General features: G+C 45.4%; 2 protein-coding genes across 3 annotated transcripts in view; one reads left to right on the plus strand and one right to left on the minus strand.

The window, feature by feature from the left end:
• Positions 1 to 8,745, minus strand: part of LOC148641166 (beta-galactosidase-1-like protein 2) — a 31,698-nt gene extending 22,953 nt beyond the window's left edge. Inside the window, exons 1-4 of one of the 2 annotated variants that reach the window (XM_088620212.1) lie at positions 8,465 to 8,745; positions 4,757 to 4,942; positions 3,742 to 3,810; positions 651 to 746 (exon numbers count right to left, since the gene is read on the minus strand). In XM_088620212.1, the coding sequence (XP_088476338.1) occupies positions 651 to 746; positions 3,742 to 3,810; positions 4,757 to 4,942; positions 8,465 to 8,556 (443 nt within the window). In that variant the 5' untranslated portion in view covers positions 8,557 to 8,745. Of the gene's footprint in view, positions 1 to 650; positions 747 to 3,741; positions 3,811 to 4,756; positions 4,943 to 6,615; positions 6,747 to 8,464 lie in introns of those variants that run through there. The other variant, XM_088620213.1, reaches the window with a different exon arrangement.
• Positions 8,746 to 11,030: 2,285 nt separating this feature from the next.
• On the plus strand, positions 11,031 to 23,819 carry hacl2 (2-hydroxyacyl-CoA lyase 2). The gene is made up of 15 exons (XM_088619277.1): positions 11,031 to 11,576; positions 12,786 to 12,987; positions 13,460 to 13,587; positions 14,311 to 14,449; positions 15,052 to 15,163; positions 15,506 to 15,605; positions 16,090 to 16,187; positions 16,999 to 17,135; positions 17,389 to 17,523; positions 18,285 to 18,399; positions 19,062 to 19,231; positions 20,129 to 20,199; positions 20,939 to 21,010; positions 21,260 to 21,365; positions 21,763 to 23,819. The coding sequence occupies exons 1-15, from the start codon at positions 11,463 to 11,465 to the stop codon at positions 21,939 to 21,941; spliced, it is 1,878 nt and encodes a 625-aa protein (XP_088475403.1). The 5' UTR covers positions 11,031 to 11,462; the 3' UTR covers positions 21,942 to 23,819.
• The last annotated feature ends 321 nt before the right edge of the window (positions 23,820 to 24,140 follow it).

Consider the following 24,140-nt stretch of genomic DNA (forward strand, 5'->3'; position numbering starts at 1 on the left):
TTTAGAAAAGAGTGGAAAGGATTGCAATAAGTTTGGAGGTGCTGCAAGATATCAGATTAGTTTATATAAGGGAATGAACAGAAATTGTCATATTGCCTAACCCTTGCAGAAACCTATTACCTACTTAATGACTAATCTAACTTTCTGCTAAGCCACAAACATTCTCCAGAATCAGTGATTTACTCCAGTTGTAAAAGCTCAGGGAGTTATCCGTACCTTTCTTGAGCAGCCTTAATCTGTTGTACAAACTGAAGGAGAAGAACAGTAAGGTCTAATTCACAGGACAACAACTGCAAAACAAGACAGCTAGGACAATAAAATAAGCCTTCTTAGAGACCTCAGTTGTTACTCAGTAAAACAAACAAAGCTCAGATTAATCTGCCATTTTTGCTATGACGGAAAACTAGCATAACAAATCATCGTGTTCCTCCAAAGAGATTCTTTTATCATACACACGAGACCTTTGTACAGTATACACATGCAAGTATCAGGTAATCACATATTTTGTTCTCCGCCCCATGTCCTGTTTTCATAGTTGATTAGCACAGGGAAGAAAACAGTAAGCTGAGTCCAAAGGTTCGACAGGCAAAATAAAGCTGGAGCTGTTTAGGGGGAGGCCTTCCTGTAGTTCGTGTGGGCAGCACACTCACCTTGGCAGTCCGCCGAGATCCCACTCTGAGCAAATGTAGGGCCCGGGCCTCAGAATCACCCACAGTCCCACGTCTGCTGCCAGATTAATGAAGGCCCTAAGGAACAGGAGATGAGAAAGTAGAACAAGAGGAGCAGACCTCACCCCCACCTTAAAATCAAGCGTTTTTTTTTTTTTTTTTTTTACAGAGAGCCAATGCAGCTCTGCTACAATTGTCGACACGAAATGAAAAGCAAACACAGAAACATCCGATTCCCTGCAGCCTGGCCTCACACGCCGTGCAGGGCCTTACACAGACAACCCAGAAGAGGGTGTTTTATCACTGCTGCACCAGTACAGCAGAAAAGTCGAACAACCCTCCCATGTTAAGGAGTGACATAATTTGGCATGGCAGAGATCTTTAACTTAATAAAGTAAAGCTCTGGTTCATACCAAATGTTTAAATGAAATGTTGTCAAATGATAGTACAGCAACTTCACTAATCAAGCTGAATGTTACTGACAGAAAAGGCAACAAAACACTGAAGGAACAGGGAGTTTTTCCAAGAGTTGTTAATTAGGAGTCAAGGTGTAGGTTTGGTGTTGATGTGTGAGCAGTCTATGTGCTGCTCTCCTGAGTGGAGACCGGTCTTAATGAACCATTTTCTCTGAACAGATAACTCTCATGTGGTTTAAATAGCACACAGACTCATCTGGGCAGGGATGGGTGTGAAAACACCTGTGACGTTATAGGTTTAAATGTGTTTTGTTTTAAACACAGATTGGAAACTAACGACAATCCATCCCAAAAACAATTTAGAAGTAAACTCGCCCAGATCAGCTGGGTTTTACATTGGTGTCATTGGTTTTTGCTTATTTGCACTGTGACATGTTTTCTCATGAACAAAGTAATATTCATTCAATCATATTATGTGCTGCCACTTCTTGTGTTACATCACAAACCATTTCCCTTAAGTGCTGTCTGTGCGATACAGTGGGCTCAACAATTATTGGCAACCTCGATAAAGATGAACAAAAAAAGCTTTAAACAATAAACTGCACGGGTAATGACCAATATCTTTTGCCCCACAAAATGGGAAAACTAGTGGATTTTATTCTAATACAATTATTTCTCATTACTATTTGTTTCTCAAAATGATTGGATCCCCTGCTTCTAGTACCTGACGCAAACTCCTCTGCCGTGGATAACAGCACAAAGCCTTTTCCTATCACGTTTAATAAGGTTGGAGAACACATTGGGAGGGAATTTCGACCACTCCTCTTGTGCAGAAATTTTCCAGATCCTTGTTGTCCTTAGGTCTACGATGAGCGACTGCCCTCTTCAATTTAGACCATTGGTTAATCTGGAGGATCATAAATGCAGATTTTGTTTTCAGCCAAGCATTGCCTTGTTGATTCTGAGGTGTGTTTAGGGTCATTGTCGTGCCGGAAGGTCCACATGTGAGTGAGTCACTGCTTTCTGTCAGTGGCAGCCAGGGTTTTGGCCAGAGTATCCTGATATTTAGAAGAGTTCGTGATGCCATTGATCTTATCTAGGGCCCCAGGGACAGTGGCAGCAAAACAGCTCCAGAACATCAACGATCCACCACCATATTTCACAGTGGGTATGAGGTTCTTTTCTTTGCATGTGCCCTTTTCCTGAAGCCAAACGTACTGATAATGGGGCAGTGCAGTGGCTCTGTGGCTCAGGATCTGCACCTGTTGCTGGAAAGCTGTCGGTTCAAATCCTGCAGCCGGCAGAGGAAACCTACTCCGCTGGGCACCTGAGCAAGGCCCTTAACCCCAGCTGCTCCAGAGACGCCGTATACGGTAAATGGCTCACACTACACTCTGACCCCAAGCTTCTCTCTCCCTGTCTGTGTGTCTCATGGAGACCAAGCTGGGGTATGCAAAAAGACGATTTCCTGATGCAAGAAATCGTAAATGGCTAATTAGGTGATCTTATATTAATGTGAAAGGCCAAAGAGTTCAATTCTGTGACTCATCTGACCACAGCACCTGGTCCCAGTGGTGTCTGGCAAAGTCCAGCTGTTTCAATTTCTCTTGTTGTTTGTCAGGGCTTTCTTCTGGCAACCCTTCCAAATAGCCTGTTGGCATGGATGTACCATCAAATTGTTGATTTTGGAGACTTGACCCCAAGATGCAACCAGGTATCGCAGTTCTTCAGTGGCCAAGATGTACTTGTGTCCTCTTCCTGGTCCGTTAACCACAGTTTTGGTGCTTTGGAACTTCTTGATCATTGCCTTAGTAGTGCATAGTGGTTTATTTAACTTCTCATTTTTTTTTGTATCCATTACCTTATTTGTGAAGATCAGCAACCGAAAGGTAACGTGCATTACCTTGCACATGTGCTCATGTGTGTAACCTAATTTTTATAAGCTACAGAAACAGCTCCGACAAGTTCAAAAAATAATTCCTTTGGACAGAATTGTGTTCAGGTAAGCTGAATTTCATTGAAGATTTCATTTTGGAATGAAAAAACCCAAAGGAGAAAAATTGTATTACATATTTGTTTAGAAATAATTGCATTAGAATAAAAGCTTGTAGTTTTTCCATTTTGGGGGACATAAAATAAAGATCATTATCTGTGATGTTTATTTTGTATGTTTTTTTTTTGTTCATCTTTATCAAGGTTGCAAATAATTATTGAGCCCACTGTATGCTGCTTCATAAAACAACCAGTGTCATCACTTTCCTTTAAAACTATTTTGCACTAAAAACATACCACCATTTGGGTTTTCTCTACATTTTCATAATCTACATGAAATCTGGGAGAAGATGAAAACATTCATGAGTCACATAACTGTACAGTAGGTGTGTTTCAACATAAATGTCTCAAACAAATGCGGAATCCAGATTGCATTTCTGAGATATTTTACATCTGATTTTTTAGGTTTTTTTTAGATTATAAATCTTGCAAATTACGGGAATATACTTTCCTAATTATTTGAGTGGCGGGCACAACACTGGATTCATAATTAAACTACAGATAATTTTGCAAGATTAGAAAGACAGGATGAAAAAGTGGAGGCACAAAACTCATCAGGAGCTTTGACCTCCTTTGATATTCCAAACAAAGAGGAGAAGGCTTACTCTAAATCCAGCTGGTCTTTGAAATCAAAGCGCCCTCTCTCTGGTTCATGTAGATTCCAAGACACATACCTGCAAAACATCAGAATCAGACTGAAGCCATTTAGCATTTTGCAACTTGTTTGCAAGGCTCAGAGTAAAAACAAAAAGAAAAATGCATGCTCCCATTTTAAAACAAAATAAACTTTTCAGTAGCAATTTATTGTACAAAGCTAAATACTTTGTAGTATGTTATCCATATAGGATCACTTTATTAGCCATATACAATTTCTTGCATTAGGAATTTGTCTTTTCGCATACCCCAGCTTGCTCTCCATGAGACACACAGACAGGGAGAGAAGCTTGGGGTCAAAGCGCAGGGTCAGCCATTGTACAGCGCCCCCGAAGCAGCTGGGGTTAAGGGCCTTGCTCAGGGGCCCAACGGATTCCTCTGCCGGCCGTGGGATTTGGACCAGCAACCTTCCAGCCACAGGCGCAGATCCTTAACCACAGTGCCACCGCTCCCCCCAATATCTTCATATATTCCCAAGATGAAAATAAACTAGAACAAACAGGGTCTCCTGAACGGCTCAACTCATACAGGAGCTCACTCGAGCACAGGCTGAGCTACCTGGCCGCAGGTTTGAGCCTGTCATGACACAAGCCAACAGCCATTGGGTTTCTCCAAACAGCGGCACACAATGGGCTGTCAGTGACACAGCGCCACCTCTGGCCTCCTGGTGCTTGCAGGCACACGGCCCTGTAGGTGAGGTCGCACCTCTGCTGTGATCAGTGCTCATCCTGCAGTAGGGGGCTGTGCTCCCCGTGATGTGTGAAAAGGCTGGTTTTGCATGATGTTGGGTGTGTCAGGGGACTGTGGTTGTTTGGAGCTGCAAGCCGGGATGTGGAAAAAAACCCACAACTGGCTCTTTGAAGTCAAAATAAGGGGCGTTTCGAAATTTTAAACAAAAAGCAAAACCGAATCCGAGCCAAAGTCATACAAAGGCAGAGGAAGAAATGGCCCAACGGCCACACTCACGTGGTGAGAGTGTTCAGGCCACAGGCCTTCATCTTCTTCATGCGATCCCTCCAATAGGCTCTCGGCACGCGGAAGTAGTGGATGGATCCCCCCAGGATCTGGAACTTCTCTCCCCCGAGCGCGAACTCTGAAGACTCCGCCTCCAGTCCCACCTTCCGGCTTATCTTCATCATCACCGTCCGCGAGCTGGTGGGAAATCGGGTTTGTAATCCCCCCCACAAGTATTTTTTGCCGGTTATAAACCAACTTAAATACACGACGCATAAGCGGCATATTCAAGTAACAGAACCGGAGACGTATAACTCATGAAAACAGGAAAAATATGGAATTTCCAGCCCCCTTCCCACATACCTCCCAAATCTTCTCACACAAAAACAGGAGTAACACTCAACGGGAGCAAGATACCCAAAACGGAGCACAGCAAAATACTAATTACTCTGCCCTAAAGCCTCTAGGAAGCAAAATAAATGTAAGGCCAGTCCTATCAGGGATCATCTGAGCAGCCAATTAGTGACAGAAGGTCTAGGGTGCAGAAGGAGGTTCTAAAAGTCTCTAAATAGTTCAGAAATGATTGTCAAGCTTAAAAAAAACATATTGGTGGATCCAATTAGTCTCTAATTTTGTCCAGCTGAAGAAACTGGTTCATATCTGTGATTCATTGGACAAATGAGGGTGGGGCAGCTTGCTTCCATTTAAAGGGAATAAAGCGCCTTGCAAGACAGACTGTATTTTTGATAGGGTGAGGTTATGAGGTGGCACACCGAAAACACCACAAAAAGGAGAGGGTTTGATTTCAAGATGAGCAATATTAGACAAAGTGTCAAAGATGGAGGACCAGAAATTAACCAGTTTGGGACAAGACCAAAAGTTATGCATGAGAGGTGCAGGAGCCCATCCACATCTGTTACACATCCGAACTGAGAAACCTTTGAGCAAGCTCAGACTCAGACATGAGGCTGTGTCTGAACAGGACTGCCACTGGCTCATTTGAATAATATAACAACCGTGTCCAGGACTTGTTCTCGCAAAATTTTAACTACGGACAAGTATGGAAAACATCATGAAAAAAACAAGGAATAAATCTTAGATATGAAACCTTTGCCATCAGGTGAGAGTCCAAAAAGGGAATCTACAGTAGGTCAGTTTTGGGGGGAGATGAAGAGAGCTGGATAAACTCGGTTCATATAAAGTGCTGTACAAAAGAGAGTTGGGGTAGAATATATTTGGTAATATATATGGAAATTATATATGGAAAGCCATTTAAAAAATATTTTTTTTATAAATATTATAAAAGCTGCATTACATGCAGTGTTTTCCATTAAAGTGCAAAACTTTCACCTGTATTTAAACTTTTGCACGTGCACCTGAAAACCTTTTTAACTATGTCCTGAACCTACAACCTAGAGTCCTGAAAATGTACTGTGCAGAGGGGTCTAAAAACAAGCACTCCTGGTGTGTTGCTGAAGCCGACCCCTGGGCTTTGTTTAAGAAACAGCAGGATGAGATCATCAGATCAAGTAACTACTAGGAATCAAATGAGCCAGCTGGGCCGACTGGCCTTCTCTCAATTGTCCTATTTCTTATATTCTTGTGAGCAATTTTCCTCATTTCTGTCCAGTTAATATCAGAATTGCCCATTCGTGTACTATCTGAAACCTCAGGCCCACAAATAAAAAGTCTCTAAAAGTGAGATATTAAGCCAGACAAAATACACTCAGTGAGCATGCTGGTAAATTTGGAAGAGAAGTGTAAATTGAAACATTTTGGGGGAAAAAGGCTCACTGAAGCAAGTCTGCGATGTGCCTCACGATCAATACCAAGACCCCTGAAAACTATACAGTTTATACAAACATACTTACATGCTTGACATATTGCCTCCTGCAGAGAGTCTTCAACCAATATGTTCATTTTCCAGAACGGATGGAAATTGACAGTAACGTAAAAAACTGGGGACACACTGAAGTTACTATACTATACCAGAGATCCAGGAAAATGGGGCACCAGCTACATAAGAACTGAATCATCCCACTCAAGGATGCATGGATGGAAAGCAAGAAACTGACCAAAAGCCAATATAAAAAATGAATTAAAAAGTTAAAATAATTTGCACATCTCTTCTAGTGATTTTCCCAGCTTTAAGCTACTGTAGGTAGCCAAGGCAAATTATTTTATTACTTACTACTTACACTGCAGTGGTCTGCTTCAAAAGACAAAAGTGAACTATGCACCTGGCGTTCTTGTTATATCTGAGAGCCATGCTGCTGTTGCAGATTTGGCAATATATGTTGTCTCAGTCTTAGCCTGGTACTGGTACTGTACCTCAAACCAGAGGGTCCCTTGAGACCCCATAGCAACCGCCTCAGAAACACATCGCACCTCGGCATCTCTAAAACGTTTATAAAAAAAAACAACTGTTTTGAAGGTCACGAGCAATGAAACCACGTGCCAGTTTCCGAATTCAGAATTGGATTCTCCTTTGTTTGCCCAGTCTGTTTCACAAAGAAGGACATTAATCTGGTACACTTGGTGCTGCAAAAGCTTTCTGCACATACCACACGCAAACCAGACAACAGACCTCATTAAGGCAGTGCACTCATAACTAGAAATTCTGGATTAGCAAAATAACAGCCCTAGTAAAGAAGTTGTTCAAGTACCAGGTGATTCTGGTTTTAATGGACCAGTAGTGTCTTTCTAAAGGACGTTTATGGAACAGGGCGTAACCTAGGTGGAAGTTGTCTTCTGTGATCTTTCCTGCCTGTTTCTTTGCTCTGGAATTGAATAAATTATCCATGGAGGGCAGAGAACAGTCAATGACCTTCTCCACAGAGCTAACAACACACTGCACTTTTGGAGCTGAGTAGAGGTGTTGCCGAACCAAACAGCTACAGCGGCCGTCAGAACGCTCTCGATAAAGGCTCTGAAAAACTGTCAAAATTGGTTGAGAGACACCAAAATCTTCCAGTTGGCGCAAAAAAACAGTACGTTCTCTGCTGTGCTTTCTTTGTGATGCTGACGATATTAAAAAACGATTTAAAAACCTTTTCGCAAGAATAGTAGTTAATATACTGTAGGCAAATATACTGTAAGGATCTCCCTCACAACGAATTTGTAAAGGGTAAGGGGATCACATCATTACTGACCAGTTAAGGACTACCTGCTGTACCTTTTTACATAATAATTATTCTATTATTGTTAGCAGCTGCTTCTGCTGACGTATTCCTGCTCTTTCTGTCTTAATACCCATTTAAGCAGCAGGCATGCTATTTTCATTCAAGTGACAATCCGGTGTTCGGCATGCTTAAAGCCCAATTTCATTACCCACGAAGTTCACTTTTGACGTGATGGTCATAATTAGGCGTTTTCTTCGTACATGTGTCTTTCGATTGGTTGGACTTTAAACGGGGGGTGATGTGTTTCATAAATGATAAACGCCTTTTGTGTTCTCACAATAAACTGTACAAATCTATTCGCCTTATTTAAAAGCCACTATCGTGGCCGCTCAAAACTGTGATAATGCTGTAGATTTTGCTCAAAACAAAACGCGAAACCACGTGAAATGCCTTCTGCATAACCCACTTCGTTCCAGCACGGTCAGGATTATTACTAAGACGTCGTGAAGTGTGTTTTAATGCCGTTTACAAGCCGGCAAATGTAGACATCGGTTATTTCTACTGTGCATTGCATGTTTATCACGAGTCACGGGCTTACCTGATGTAGTAGTACGTAATAACCCCTACAAGAATAAGACCGATAGCGGCAATTCTCCTTCGCTGGGCATTTCTTATGCTTAGAATGATCATCGATGTGTCACTTTCTCTGCGGAGTCTCTCCAGGAAACGTATGTTTCATTTACACAGCCACAGATCTAACAGGAGAGGATGTTTTGCAAAACTGCGATACATTAAACAACAGACAAGTGCAACTTTCGAGTAGTGTAAGGCGCACTATGCTCGCTCTTTCCACAGGAAAATGTCAGTTCCGGAGGGCTGGGAAGTGTTAGTATGCCACTTACGTACCGCCCAGAAAATGCACAGGCGTCAGGGGTAACTGAGCCGGCGGGGAGACTTGATAGTGGTCTCAGATGTGTGACGGAAGATGTGTTTTATGTCTGTTGTCGGTGCACATGAAGCTTTATTTGAGGTGATTTTCGCCATTGGATTTGCACATAATACAGTATATCTGAGCTCACCCCCTGTAACTCTCGCAGGAGACCGTCTCCGAAATCCGTTCTGCATTTATTCATTCTGCGGTAAAAATGTTTTGAGAGGGCATTTAAAAAGCTGGGCTTCGACTGTGCCCCCACTCCCAGGCAGTGAAGGTCAGAGCAGGGCGAGGCTGTGTTTCAGATAGTTTCTAGACTAGAAGGTGATGGTGCAGCTCTCCTCACGCAAAGAGATTGCAAAACACGACTGCAGTCCAGTTGCACAAATTTTCACCTGTTACCCACACAGCTTCCGTGCGCTTCATACCCCTTAGATTTCAATACTTACCAACGCTAAACCATAGCCACTGTAGCCTGAAGGAAGATTGGTGCAAATGTGTATAGCCTTAACCTTTGGCGCACTGATGTAATTTGCCACCACACTAAATATCCAAATCTATTAGCAACTGACATAGTCTGAGCAGTATACTGTCCATCGAAAAGATTTTACAATCTTCAGTATTCAATATGGGAAAAAGTATAGTATAGGAAAGAATAAACGCTATTAAGATATCTTCATGTTCCCCCTAAGATAAGGTAAACATCTCAAGGCTCGACTGGAAACTCCTGGACTCTATTTCCGCTCGATGCAAACCCACTCACTCCCCACCAGATAAGGACTGGCAATGAGAGCAAAATAAAAGCAACGCAAAGGTGAAACGCAAATTTTCACTGCCAGCGAGCCCAGATCTCCGTCAACTACAGTATACAGCAGCTCTGCTTCTTTGCATTTAATCAGACACACGGGGAACATCAGATTGCTAAACAGCCCAGTTACACAAAGCACGGCTTCAACCTTCTGATGTTGCCAGTGGTCAGAAACAGAGCGAAACCGGGCTTGACCCATACTGGGACAGGAAACCGGGTTGCGGTTGTTCATGGTCTGAGTCGACCACTAGAGGGTGCTCTTCTCTTTTAAGCAGAATTTCTACTCCAATTCCCATTAAGGTGCAAGGGAGTTTTTAAAAAGGACACAGCTAGGAAATACTGAGACATGCTAGTTAAAAGCCTCTTTGGAAGAACAAGTACAGTAGTTGCTTGCTGATGTTCGCCTTTTACGGCTACATCCAGAACTCTTCTGATTAGGGTATGATATTGGTGACAATTTGGTGACATCCAGGTGGAGGCTGCACATTGGTGGTGGTGGAGGGGAGTCCCCATTACCTGTAAAGCGCTTTGAGTGGAGTGTCCAGAAAAAGCGCTATATAAGTGTAAGCAATTATTATTATTATTATTATTATTATTATTATTATTAATTTTAATTTCCTTTTCACACAAACGCACAGAAGATACTGGTATTAAATGCAAAATCGCCCCCCACCCGGCCAAACAGAGAAACACAATTGCAGACTTGTTACTCTCGCACCAGTAACAGAGCGCTTGAACTCGGCAGACGGGGTCACTGCAGGTCAAAGGCACCGTGCACGGTCATGTGATCACCCGAAAAACAAGGCGCTATATGATATAGTATATCTCCGGAACGAAAGCAGGTCAAACGCTATTTTCAACGGCACAAACAGCACTAATGAATGAGGTGGACTTAATTGTTTGTGCTGTCTGGGGGGGGCAACTTCACAGAGCTAGATAAATGTGTTAAAATACTGTTACTCTTTAATTTTTGAATCAGGAAAATGAGTTTTATCTTCTCGTCTTATGGGTGTATTTGTATCCACTTTTAGGTTTTTGGGTTTTAGGTTTTGGGGTGATACTATACGCACTCAACTGTAGCTATTTTATTTCTAAATTTAACGTTTTATCAAGGGCTGTGTATTAAAGTACACAATACTTGTCATGAAAACCGTCGGCGACGTTTATGTTTTGATCATAACTTTGACAACAAAAAGAGAGACTCACGAACCACATTCAAAGCTTGTGACCTTTGCCTCGGTTTCACTCGGAACCAGGAAATACATCCCCGTAGAGCCCGCCCCTCCACCGACACTAAACCAAGCCTCTTTCTTCCTATTGGCCACAGGTCCCATCTATCACCGCAAACGGCGCTACGGCTTGAATTCACAAAACACTTTAGTGATCACAAGTCCCATAAGTGCTTTTTCTGCGAAGAGCTTTACGGAAATTGCGGAACCCCCTGTGACAGCTGAAGGACTTCGGTCTTTCCAAATGGAATCGGGACCAGCGTGCTGTTGTGACACTTTCAAGAAGTTCTGAAGCTTTCATTCATATTTGTATTTAAAAATCCTCTCCCTTCGCCCATGTAATCGGGCGCGTTGGGATGATCTAACTCTAGGAAAAGCATGGTGTTGCTTTAACTTCTGAAGAAGCTGAGGAAATAATCATGAAAGTACCATTAGGTTGCTTTTAAGTTAACTTTTTATGACATTTTTTCACTTGACTTAAACTACGTTTTTGCAGTTTGTGTCTATCTTGGGTTGTTTCGATGTATTATTATACAGAGTGCCACATGGATTGCAGTATTTGACTTTGCATCGGCTACACGTTGCCTTTTCGCTGTTCCTATACATTTGATTTCTCCGAGCAGTTGCAATGGATTACTGGTGTAGTATTATTACAGCGCTTGGGTGCCTCTGCGGTTGCGCTTGTGCGATTTTGGCGTTTGCAGTATACAAGCTTGGAGTCATCTACCAGTTCTTCCACAAGGTAAGTGCCTGTTCTGCTGGCTTCGTTTAGGACAGCGGGTTTGTCCGACCCGTCATTAAATCGTTTCTTTCTGAAACTCTGGAATTGTTTCTCACTGTGACCATTTAGGCAGGCCATTTGTTAAACTAGACTAAATTAACAAAGCCAGAGAATGTGTGGTACCCGAGTTTGAGAATACACCTATTTTGTGAATACACAGGAAGTGTGCTCCTCCACGACCAGGATTAGAAATCCCTTGTCTGGCCCTTCGGGAATGGAGTTCTATGAATGGAACAGATTACTTTATCTTTTGTCTTTAGATGTAACTCTACTTCTTAAGAAACAGGTTACCTATAGGACTGACTGGGTTGGGGGTCTCTAGCAGGCCCTTGCTTTGGAGCTTAGGGGGTCTGAGATGCCTGAGTTGGGAGAGTGCAGTGGTATCCATTCACTGGGGTGTCCTGCCAGGTGCGGATTCACACATGCTCGACCAGTTTAGCAGGTAAGGGGAGCAGACTCAAGTCTTTCGAAATCCTGCTCTTCGCTCCCTCTTGGATGAGTGTGTGAGTGGTTTCGGCAGTTTGGACATGAAAAGTTGGAAAGTTCTTTAGTTCTTTCGCCACCTAGGGGGACCGCGTGTCTCTGTGGTCATGAATAGAGCAGGAGACACTTCTTTACCCAAAGTGGTGTGGGAGTGTGGAACAGGTTTCCCGCCTTGTTGCTGAAGCTGATACTCTGGCTTCTTTCAAGAAAAAAAACTGGATGAGATCCTCCACTCAGGACAGGAGATGCTTCTTATCACAAAGGGTGTCCGGAACAAGCTGCCCAGCTGTGTTGTTGAAGCCGATACCCTGGCTTCCTTTAGATTTACTTAAATTACCATTCATTATTCAAGTAAGTGGAGTAGGAGCCTCCTACTCCTAGCATCACCTTTCACGAAAACCTGATCGAGTCTCAGAATCAAAGGGTCAACAACTGGAAGTCATTTTCCAGAAGGTCAAAGGACAGTTCCCTCTGCTATAGGGCAATCTGCATCCTGTTTCATTGGCGTTCCTCAGTAAACTACCTGAAGAAAGGTTTGGGCTTAGTTCTGCAAAGCAGTGCAAAGGGCCAGGTGAGTTTCCATGGCCCGGCTCTATAGGCTTTCCAGAACTAAGACTTTCTAGGACCTGGGCTGGCTGCTCAAGACAGGCCTAAAAACCCGGTCTGCGTGTCCCTGCGGTCTCGTAGGCGGAGTCAAAGAGCCCGCGCCATGGAGGCGAGAGTGTGGCGGAAGTCCTGCGCTCCCACGGCGTGAAGTTCGTGTTCACCCTGGTGGGCGGCCACATCTCGCCCATCCTGGTGGCCTGCGAGAAGCTGGGCATCCGCATCGTGGACACCCGGCACGAAGCCACCGCCGTGTTCGCCGCGGACGCCGTCGCCAGGATGTCCGGTGAGATCCGCACTGGTTGCTCGGTAACCCCACCCCCGACCCCTGACCCCCGACCTTGACCCGGAACTGTATCTGCGCAGGTTTCCCTTTTCTTGGAATTGTCCCACCCAGCTTTTAAGCAACCCGCTGCAGAGATCGTGCTGTGCTTGGTTTGGTAGATTTTGCAGGAAAGCACAAAACTCCCACCTCATCCGTTGTTTCTGTTGGATTTCAAGCTTTCCTGCGCTGTGTCAGACTGCACACAGGTGGATAGCGCTGCAGGCCGAGAAACAGACCAAATGTCAGGTTGTTCTTGCACGTTTCTTTCCCACTTCAAGCTTTAATTCAGCTGCTTTAGGAGAATCAGAAGGCCCATCCCGCCCTAGATCCTGCAGTAGCAGGAGGCTATACTGTATCACTGGCATGCGGGAGGACTGTGTGTGTAACGAAGGGTTAATTCCATCGTCTCTGTATCTCTCTCTCCCTTGGCCAGGGACCGTTGGCGTCGCCGCGGTGACTGCAGGACCTGGCCTGACCAATACCGTGACGGCAGTGAAGAACGCACAGATGGCCGAGTCTCCCCTGCTTCTGATAGGGGGAGCAGCGGCTACTTTGCTGCAGGTTAGCTGTTGACCTTTCCTGTACCCGTGCAGAAACAATTTCGAGAGCCGGGACTCGAGCATACGGTCCTGTATTTGTCTGTCAAAATAAAAATGGAAGGTGTTAACCGGCCTTTCTAAGTCCATACCCGTCGGTCACCTTTTTTTCTGGGGGGTGGGGGGGGGTTGTAAGGGGTAGTTATTTCTTCGACAAATGATTTTACACTTTGCCCCCACCGTGAACCTTGTCTGAAACGTATAATGTAAAACATCCTGTCCCTGAAGCCTGGGAAACGAATCCCTGTAGTCAGCACGTTCTGACGTTGTGATTACAGAAAACAGAAAATCAGACACTTTTTACATGTCTTTTTCTGCCCCTTACAGCTTCAAAAGCATGTACGATTACTATTAAATTACTTTCAGATTTTATTTCGGAATTGTAAAATCCTAACTCTGTACGGAATGAGCAGGAATTTGCATTGCAAAGCCGGCTGTTCCCGGAACCAAAGATATTTTACTGGAGAGCCCAGGAAAAAGTGACATGATCGTGGTTTTTTTTTTTCATTCAAAAGTTTTCCATCGAAAGAACAGAGGTGTGTGTAGTGGTTTGAGATGAGAGCTCATAGCTGACAGCATGTTCGGAGTGGCGTGCGTTGCTAATGGCAGTCTGTGGATTTCCCCAGTGGGTGCTGCGTGTGCGGGGTACCTCCTCTCTGAGTAACCCTCCCACCTCCTGTGTTCGCAGGGTCGGGGGGCTCTGCAGGACATCGACCAGCTGTCGCTGTTCCGCCCGCTGTGCAAGTTCTGCGCCTCGGTGCGCACCGTCAGGGAAATCGTGCCCGTGCTGAGGAAGGCCATCGCTGTCGCCCAGTCTGGAACGCCAGGTGAGTGCCCCCCATTTCAAGAGCCACTTCTTCGGGACCAGCAGGCCCAGAATCCCACTGCTGCACCCCTGGAAATGAAAGAAGCACCCTGTAGGCTGTTACATTAGCAGCATGGAAGACGTACGTGTTGGTGTACAACCTTACTGTTATTGTGGTTTCCTTAGACAGGGAATACTCAGCTGGTGCACACTTAAGGATGGTGGCTCAATGTCTTTGTTTTTCAGATATACTACTTTCATATATTTTCATGAACTGTTACAGCTGTGGGTCGCAGTTTTCTCTGCTTGAGGGTAGCAGGCCTGCAGGACGCGATGCCTATTAAGGCTGACGTACCAGGATGGTGCCAGTGTGTGTTAATCTGACATTGTTGCTGTGTCAAAAGAGTCGATTGTCTTTAGAGTGGAGGAGTGGTTAGGCCTCTGACTGGTTACTGAGAGGTTAGAGGTTTAGGCACTGGAGCCAAGTTCTTCATTCAGATTGCTTTAGTCAAATATCTGGCTCTATACAGTGAGAGTCTGGTGCTTCAAAAGGCATCATCCAAGTAAATGAATATTTGACGGTTTTGTAAGGGCTGATTGTTGGCTTTCTCTGTGTCTTTGTAGGCCCCGTGTTCGTGGAGTTTCCCATCGATACTCTGTACCCCTACCATCTGGTGGAGAAGGAGTTTGCCGTCAAAAACGCCCCTAAGGGATTGGTGGGCAAAGCTATCGCCTGGTAAAGAATGTTTTCAGGAGCCATTACTAGTCACTGCTTTCTGTGTCGCAGTCAAACGATTGCTGCTGCTCTCCTCCTCTGCTCTTCGCCCTCCCAAGAATCTATTCAAGTTACTGTAGCGAACTCGGGTTCTCGGGGGTCTCTGCTCTCGCCCCTCCTGTCCCAGTTCGTCCCCCGCCTCGGGATCGGACCCCGGTCTCCGACGTCGCTCAACAGGGATATTGAAGGCTGAGCTAAAGAAGGTCTTCCTCAGCCCGGGGGGCCAACATCATCTGGTCTGTGGAATCTGTAAATCTGGATTTCAGATCATGTGAAAAGCTGGCCTTTCCTGTCTCCACTCAGGTATCTGCAGAATCATTTAAATAACCTGTTTGCCGGAGCCTGGGAGCCTCAGGACACCTCCCCCCTCCCTGTACAGATTCCCACGGCAACCGACCAACAGGTACAGTCGAGCTCAACCTCAGACAGCTCACCGAGGTTTAGCACCTGTACAGGTGCTCTTGGTGAGCCAGCCCAGTACAGAACGCGGAGTGTGGGATATCTCTCTGGGAATTTATTCAGTCTTTTTCTTGGATCATTTATAGGTGGTATGAAAAGCGCTTTGACAGCCCATTGCCAGCGTCATGTGCGTACTAGTCTTTATACAGGACAAAGTCATAACACTAGGCCCTTCAAGTGTGATAATTCCTCATTGTTGCCTTAGGCTTCTCTTAAGATGTACCACATGTTGTTCCTATGGGTTTATGTATGACTGGAAAATCTTCAGTTCAGGAAAATGGCCTCTCCCCTTGATAATGAAAATAGCACACTGAATGCATAAGTAACGGAGTGACTTGTTCACTTTGGGGAGTTGAAAGGGCAGGGAAAGGAAACGCCCGTGATGTGCTCGTGTACAATAATGACGCCAAGCCCCCCTGCGCATTCAGGTCCAGCAGTGTGTGGAGCTGGTGAGCCGGGCCAAGAAGCCGGTCATTCTGCTGGGCAGCCAGGCCACTCTGCCCCCGACGCCGGCAGAGAAAATCAGGTGGGGACCCTTGGGTTGGCTTTATGTGTAACAGGCTTTCCCGTTGAAATGTCCCCTTTTCCTCTTCAACTCAATTCAACTTTATTTGTCATTATACTTACACAGGTGCATAGTACAGTGAAAAGTGTTTCTCATTAGTCACTCAGGTGCACTATATAAATAGAACGGAAGATAAGACAATAGACAGTTACATAATAACAATAACAGTGTAATAACATAACAGTGTAATCAAAACTGTGCAAATACACAAACAGAGAAAGAATACAACAAGACAAAAACAGTGCAAAAGTAATTCGGGGAACAGTGCAAAAATAGTACGGTGATTAAAAAATATTGCAACTAATACGGTTTGAAGTACAATTTCGGCTTACATTCAGTTGTGTATGTAGTGGTGTTGGAGTACAGTCCTTGTGGGTACAGGAAGAAGTGAGGAGAGATCATAGTATGATGGGAGGGAGTGGGGGCGTCACCAGCTTGACGGCTCTGGGGAAGAAGCTATTTTGGAGTCTAGTTGTGTGCGACTGAGTGTCCGGAACCTTCTGCCAGATGGTAGGGGGGCAAACAAGTTATAAACACTCTGAACGGCCGCCTTTGATTTTGGCAGTCGTTTGTTGTTTTGCCGTTTTCGAGTGATAAGCATTCCAGGAGTCTAGTGGCAAGTCTAGTCAGCCTGGTCAGGAGTCGTGCAGCGGGACGGGGGGGCTTTTTAGGGGTGCGAAGGGGCGCCCGCAGACAGTGGGCCTGTGGACGCCCGTGCGCAGTAAAACCTAAAGCAAAGGTTCGGTCAGCCGTGTCCGTCCGCCACTTTCAGGGCGGCGCTGGAGTCGCTGGGCATCCCCTGCTTCCTGGGTGGCATGGCCAGGGGCATGCTGGGCCGCGACAGCGGTCTGCACATCCGCCAGAACCGCCGAGACGCCCTGAAGGAGGCCGACCTGGTGATCCTGGCAGGTAGGGCTCCGCTTGCCGGAGGGGTCACGTTCTCCACCAGCTTTGGCAGAAACCTCCCTGGCCTGGATAGCGTCTCGCCAGCGTAGCTACAGTAGAAATATGCGGCCTGGCCTTCACGCTGGGCCTCCGTACGTTGTCCCAGCTGGTTGCTTGTATCATTTTGTTAAGCGGTGGGAAATGACGGGGGCACGGGGTCAGGCAGGGGGCGGCAGTGAATTTTTCTCCCGAGTGTGCTGTTGTGTCCCCCCGCCAGGCACAGTGTGCGATTTCCGCCTGAGCTACGGCCGTGTCCTGAGCCGGCGGAGCAGGATCATCGCGGTGAACCGGGACAGGTCTCAGCTTCTGAAGAACTCGGATATGTTCTGGAAGCCCACCGTCGCCATTCAAGGTACGGCTCACTCTGTCAGCGACGAGCATTACGCAGGGATTGGACGGAGAATCGGGAAGAGATGAGCTTTTGAGACGTGAACGTAATGCACACCGTTCACAGAGCTTTTCACATGCACTGTTTTCATTTTTAATCAACTGAACCGAGAGGGTTTAGGCAGTCATTTGATTGAGTGAGAGGACCCTGGCTCTTTATCAGCACCCCTGAATGAAAAGTAGACCACAAGCCTGAGGAATCGAAGGTGAGGTGCGTTTTAAACAGGCGCATACTCACACAAAGGATTGTTGGAGTCTGGACCACACTGCCGAGCTGTGGTCCAGACTTTGGTCAAAACTGACACTCTGGCTTCTTTTTCACAAAATGGCAGTATTGGATTCTTGAATTGTTTGGCTGCTAACTACTTAATGAGCTAGAAGGGTCAAATCGCCTCTTATTTGCAGCCTTTCTTACAGACGTGTCTTAGTTTCACTGAAATTAAATACTTCGACTAAAATACTTTATTTACCCAAACGTGGTCTTTGGAGGCTTTATGTTCTTTAGAACCAAATCCTAAAACATGACCAGGTTACCTTGGACGGCAGAACGGAGTGTTTCAGGTGGTACGGAGGGGCTCCAGGGTTCTGTCCTTACCTGAGCTCGGTACGGAAAAGAATCCGGCCCCCATTCTGATCATCTTCCCCAAACCAGTGTCTCCAGTGGCCTCAGTACGATCGGTAAGACCAGGAGTCCTGCAGCCTTCTCATGCAACTCTTTGCTTCCAGGAGACGCTGGCTCCTTCCTGCTGCGTCTCTCGGAGGGCCTGAAAGGTCACAGATGCCCTCCAGATTGGCCGCAGAGCCTGAAGGAAGGGGACTTGGCCAAGGAGAAGGCAAACAGGTACGCTTGGTCCCAGAAACGGTGCCGTGCTGGAGCTGTTTCTGCTTGCTCTTCACAGTTCATTGGCCCGAACTGAAACGCAGCAGATTTGTAAGTTACCACACTTGCCTTGGTGAAATGCCAAATATTGGCCTAGCCAAGCAGGGGGGGTTACTTTTTCTGTAGAAGGGTCCTTACTGAACTGGTTCTGTTCTTTACCCCTCTGCTCCTACTGTACTCAGTACCCCCCTCTACTGTCTCCCATCATTGTGTATTTTCATTGTGCATTTCTTGTGTATTTTTTCTTGTTGTTGTCATTCTATAAAGCGCTTTGAGAAACCACCTTTGAAGGTGCTATATAAAATACAGATGATGATGATGATGATGATTATTACTGCCAATGGGGCTAGAGAGTGCCACCTGTCCCTAATATTTTGTTTGCAATTGTGGTAACCATGTTTTTCAAGTCTTGTACTCAAGACTTTGATAAAACTAAGATCAGGACTGTTAACGTTATCGTGAATGCCAGAGTTTCCTCTGTTGTGCAGACCTGTGACAGGTGCCAGCCGAAGGGTAGGCAGAGAAGATCTTTCCGGTTAATATCCCGCTTCCTGTGCTCCGAGCCGGGACTCCTGCCCTCCTGCCTGTCCTAGTGCTTCCCTGTGTGTCCTGTCCCCCTGCAGGGAGAAGGCGGCCGAGAGGACCGAACGGCACTTGAACCCCCTGCGGGTCCTGCACCAGGCGGAGGAGCTGATGGCGGAGGACAGCATCATCGTGGCCGACGGGGGCGACTTCGTCGGCAGCGCTGCCTACATCATGAGACCCAGGGGACCTCTGCGCTGGCTCGACCCAGGTCGGTCTGGAGCCCTGAACCCACCCCGCCACAAACCAGGGGCTGCGACAGCCTGTTCACACAGAACATTCCTCTGCCCTCTCCTCCACATGCTGAATCAACAACTGCGTTTATAGTGATATTCCCTTACATTTACTGTATAAAGCCCCTTTCTGGACACTCCACTCAAAGTGCTTTACAGGTAATGAATACTCCCCTGCATCCAGTGTGCAGCCCATCCTGGATGATGTGATGGCAGCTATAGTGCGTCAGAATGTTCCCCACACACCAGCTCTCAGTGGGGAGGAGAGCAGAGTGATGAAGCCAGTACAGAGAGGGGGGTTATTAAGGGGGCATGATTGGTAAAGGCCAGGGGGAAATTTGGCCAGAACAGTTTGGTTTGTCTCTGTCTTGCTGCATGTACCCCTAAAGAAAAGTGGTGCTCAGTCAGCCAACACTGAGTTCTGCTTTGCTTTTAGTGGAGAAATTTATTTTTTTGTTGTTTTAACTCATGAGTGTTATGAGTGTGAAGTATGAAACGTTTCCTAAGTGTCCCGTTTCCTCTCCTGAGTCCAGAAAGGTTTCAGCTTTTGTCAAGGCCAGCATGTTTGTTAGTGGCGGCGAGGAGAGAATTATTAAAGGACCTTTTTGCTCTGCTAGGACTTTTTTTTCCCATTTAAAAAAAAGAAATATCGAGCTACACTCTGGCAAGCAGTTTTGCATCAAATGGAAAATCAGACACTGTTACAGAAGTATAACTTTTCCAGGACCTCCTCAAGTGACTAGGATCATTATTCTTGTAACGTGGCTATTAAAAATGATGGGGAGGCAGTCCTAAGTCTCTTGCACTTCTGGATGATCCCAGCAGCAGAATCCAATGTTTTTCTTTGGTCTGAATTCCTCTGTCCTCCTCAACAGGTGCTTTCGGAACCCTGGGTGTTGGTGGGGGCTTTGCACTGGGAGCGAAGCTCTGCAGACCGGAGTCAGAGGTGCAATACAGCTGCTATTTTGCCGAACAAACACCTGTCACTCTTGTTTTCTCAACAGCAACTCACACAGCAATCACGCAGTTAGCTGCACATGACCGAAAGCTACAGTGACTATTAAACACACAGAACTTCTATCGCTTGGAAATGAATGGTCCAGTGAAGAAGCTGTAGTTGTCTAGAAAAAGTCGTATCTGGGGTGATCTGCTTTTGTCAAAAAATCGAGCTAGATTTTGATCATTCGTGCCCCAAACCTTTTATTCTTGGGTGAGTTTGTTTCTTTGGTTTTTGCTTTAGAGCACTTTAACCTGTAGAAGTTCAAGTAGGGAGCTGCGTTGGCACATTTAGGATGCAAAGGAACAAGCAAAGGTTTATTCCACTCTGAAAAGAAAAGACACAACGTTCAGGTGTCTTGCCTCCACACCCAAAACGTTGTCTCTTGTCTTCTCTTTTCAGCATGGAATAAACCTTTACTTGTTTCTTTAACCTATATTTCATTATGCGGCACTTGGCCATCCTTCCAAAAAAATGTTCTGGACAAATCCATCTGGACTTGGATGTGACAATGGAGATTAGCAAGGATCTGTTCTGAGGAATGTCGCAAAGCTGTCTGGGTGCAGCTGTCTCCTCACATCTGCAACTGTTTGGCACTGTGCTGAGACCCCTGGGTGGGCTGGCTGTGTGTGGAGGGTCACCCCAGGCTCGTCTCCCAGGGGCTGCGTAACCAAGGCGACTCTTTCAGGTGTGGATCGTCTACGGAGACGGCTCTCTGGGGTACAGCGTGGCCGAATTTGACACCTTCACTCGCCACAAGGTACCCTTTCGCCCGACATCTCAGTTGCTCACTGTCTTGCATCCTCCCTTGGGATCTGCAGGAGTGAAGGGAATTTAAAGCACACAGTCTGTGGTGCTGGGACACACAAGGGGGGAGGTGTGGGTCTTGTTGTCCCTGCCTTTGAAGTCTTAAATGGGGAACGATGCATTGGCCTCAGTTTCCTCCCCCCGCGGACAGGTATTTTCCAGGTAGCTAGCGCACTCTTTTCTCTTCTCTTCCCCCACACAGACGCCCGTTATCGCCCTTGTGGGGAATGACGCCTGTTGGAGCCAGATCTCCAGGGAGCAGGTGCCCATCCTGGGCAGCAACGTGGCCTGCGGACTGGCCTTCACAGGTCAGTGCCCCAGCCCCTCCGTCCTGCAGCAGCATGACAAACGGTTCACTTCCGGAAGCCATTTTTTGTATGACGCTGTCCTGAAAGGCTTTCAAGCAGATAAAGCGGGTTAAAAAAAAAGGTTAAAGCTAAAGGTCATATACTGTACAACTATAGTAAATAAAGCACAATGAGTTATTGTGCCACGTAAACAAATGTAACTATTATTCCTTAACACTGCTGAGCCTGTAGGAAGAACCCCTATTTTTTTATGTTGGTACCACTAATCCAATGATTGGGTTAGTGCCCATCATCAGCCAAGAAAGAGTGTTCAAACTGTTTTGTTGACAGGCCGCCCCGTTTGAGCGGCGGGCTTGTAAAAGAAAAAAAAAACATGGCTTCCGTTTCTTGCGCGCAGATTACCATGTCGTTGCCGACGGTTACGGCGGGAAGGGGTACCTGATTGGACGCGAGGAGGAGGGCCGGCTGGATGAGGTCATCGGGAAGGCGCAGCAGGAGTGCCGCCAGGGCCGCGCAGTCCTGCTCAACGTTCTCATCGGGAAAACCAACTTCAGGGATGGGTCCATCTCTGTGTAGGGCTGTGGGCAGAACCTGCACTTTACTTTTGGTTGCTTTTGTTGTCTTTCCTCTTTGGTGGGGTTTGTGCGCTGCGACCTTCTAACTAGGAACCCAGAGCTCCCTAGACAGCTACAGCAGGTTAGACAGCCTGTCCATGTCTTCTTGATGTTCCACCTTTTCTGAAATGAAGACGAAATGGCCTGGGGACTTTCCAGGATTCAGTCCCTAATTCCAGACTCCAGTGGGAAAGAAACATCTTCAGAGGCAGTGTCATGATTAATTTTCCTTCTGTAATCGGCCGCTTATTTCTGAAACCCCTTGTTACAGTAGAGAAGCACACTAAAAATGGTTGTACTTTTGACCAAAAAAAGGGAAATGACTACACAGTACAGAGACTTTAAAAAAAAAAAGACAACTGTGAGCCTGGATTTACTGTCATTCGAAGTTTTAATCTAGTTCATTATTTTCCGTGATGCATTTATTTATCAAGCGAAAATGTCATTCTCAAAAACAAACACGCTGGCTTTAAGTTGGGGTTTTGTGTTTCTTCATCACTTTTTTGCCTTTATTATTCTTAAAATAATAGTGAGAAGAGAAGTGTGTCATTGTGGATGCAGTTTAATTGAACCGAGTTTAAATTAAATCACACTGTAGTCCTATCTCATGTTGTTTTTAGTGTGCTAAATGTCCCTCCTGAATACACAAAATACATAACGCAAGAAGGCTTAATGCCTGTGAAATCTCTTTCTGTTTTAATTGTTTGCTTTTAAAAAAAGATTATGGGTGTGTGAAGATTGTACTCTTACCTTGTGCTTTTACCTTCTAAATGTAAAGCTCATGCACTGTGTAATTATGGTTGTCCACTTGCAATAACAAAGGTTATAAACAAACTTTTCATCAGTTGCTAGCTAATTACCCTCACAGGAACAGGGTTCTTGTCCGTGCTGTTTGCTGGCGCTTGAAACACACGGCTGAAGTTAAAATTGTAACCTAGTTCAGATTTACAGGACGAAATTGGGTTGAAAATCTTCCGAAATGATGCAGAAGCATTTAGTTCATGTGCAAGATTCCAATTCTATGCATCGAAGTGGATACTTTACTGTACTCTACTGTGCAGGCTAGCGTGTGCCCTTCATTTATTTAAATGACACTTTTTTTCCAAGGAGGGTGATAAGATCAGATCACTTTATTAGCCATATATACTTTCTTGCATTAGGAATTTGTCTTTTTGCATACCCCAGCTTGCTCTCCATGAGAAACAGATGGGGAGAGAGAAGCTTGGGGTCAGAGCGCAGGGTCAGCTATTGTACAGCACCCCTGGAGCAGTTGGGGTTAAGGGCCTTGCACAGGGGCCCAACAGAGTAGGATTCCTCTGCCGTTTGCAGGATTTAACCCAGCAACCTTCCAGCCACAGGCGCAGAGCCACACCACCCCAAACCTGGCTCTCACCTTCCAGCTAATCTTCACTTTAGTCTGTGATTTTTGGGATTGTCATTGTCATCGTTCTATATTGAACAGAGAAGATTCAGAAATATGAAAATACAATACATTAATCCCTCTGTATTGGCTGACAGAGAGAAGGTTCTTGAGTTTGAACTACCACATCTTGATGGGATCTGTTATGCTAGCAAGTATTCTGAATAGACCTATTTTTTAATTTCATTTATAGCTAATCCACCTGGTGGTGAAGGGTACTAAACAGGTTACTGGATCACTGGGAAACGTTAGGTTTTATTTGTGTGGTGACAAAGCACTGACACCTTACCAGGTTTATCTTCTGGGAGTGGGTTTGCCTTCTGCCTTAAACAGAGCTGACCACAGGGTTTCAAAAAGAATGTGAGCAGTATTGGGAATAATTTGTACTTTCTGATGTTCCAATAAAACAAAGATGTTAAATCTTTTGTGTCGCCCTGTTTAAAAAGATTGCCATTTCGGTGAAAAGCTGATCATTACAGTTGTAACACTCTGACTGGAGGAAATCATGTGGGCGGGTTTTTGAATGTGTTAGATCACAATTTTCCACTTATATTTAAAGATATGGAAATACATGCCTTTTGGCATATTAAGTAATGTTCTACAATGAAAATGGCACATCCACATTATTTTTTACATTCATAATTTAGTGCACCGTTAAGCAGTTGAATATGTTTAAAATGTACACTCTTTAGTGCCTCAGCAAAAACAATAATATATAAAATAATGTAATATATAATCCAT

The sequence above is a fragment of the Lepisosteus platostomus genome, chromosome 25 (genome assembly GCF_059453375.1).
Source record: "Lepisosteus platostomus isolate fLepPlt1 chromosome 25, fLepPlt1.hap1, whole genome shotgun sequence".
Taxonomy (NCBI): domain Eukaryota; kingdom Metazoa; phylum Chordata; class Actinopteri; order Semionotiformes; family Lepisosteidae; genus Lepisosteus; species Lepisosteus platostomus.

Excerpts from the sequence above, each read along its gene's own strand:
- hacl2 (XM_088619277.1), top strand. The coding sequence starts at position 11,463 with ATGGATTACTGGTGTAGTATTATTACAGCGCTTGGGTGCCTCTGCGGT. Across the intron at positions 17,524-18,284 it reads GCCCACCGTCGCCATTCAAG|GAGACGCTGGCTCCTTCCTG; the intron begins GTACGGCTCACT and ends CTTTGCTTCCAG. Across the intron at positions 21,366-21,762 it reads CTGCGGACTGGCCTTCACAG|ATTACCATGTCGTTGCCGAC; the intron begins GTCAGTGCCCCA and ends TCTTGCGCGCAG.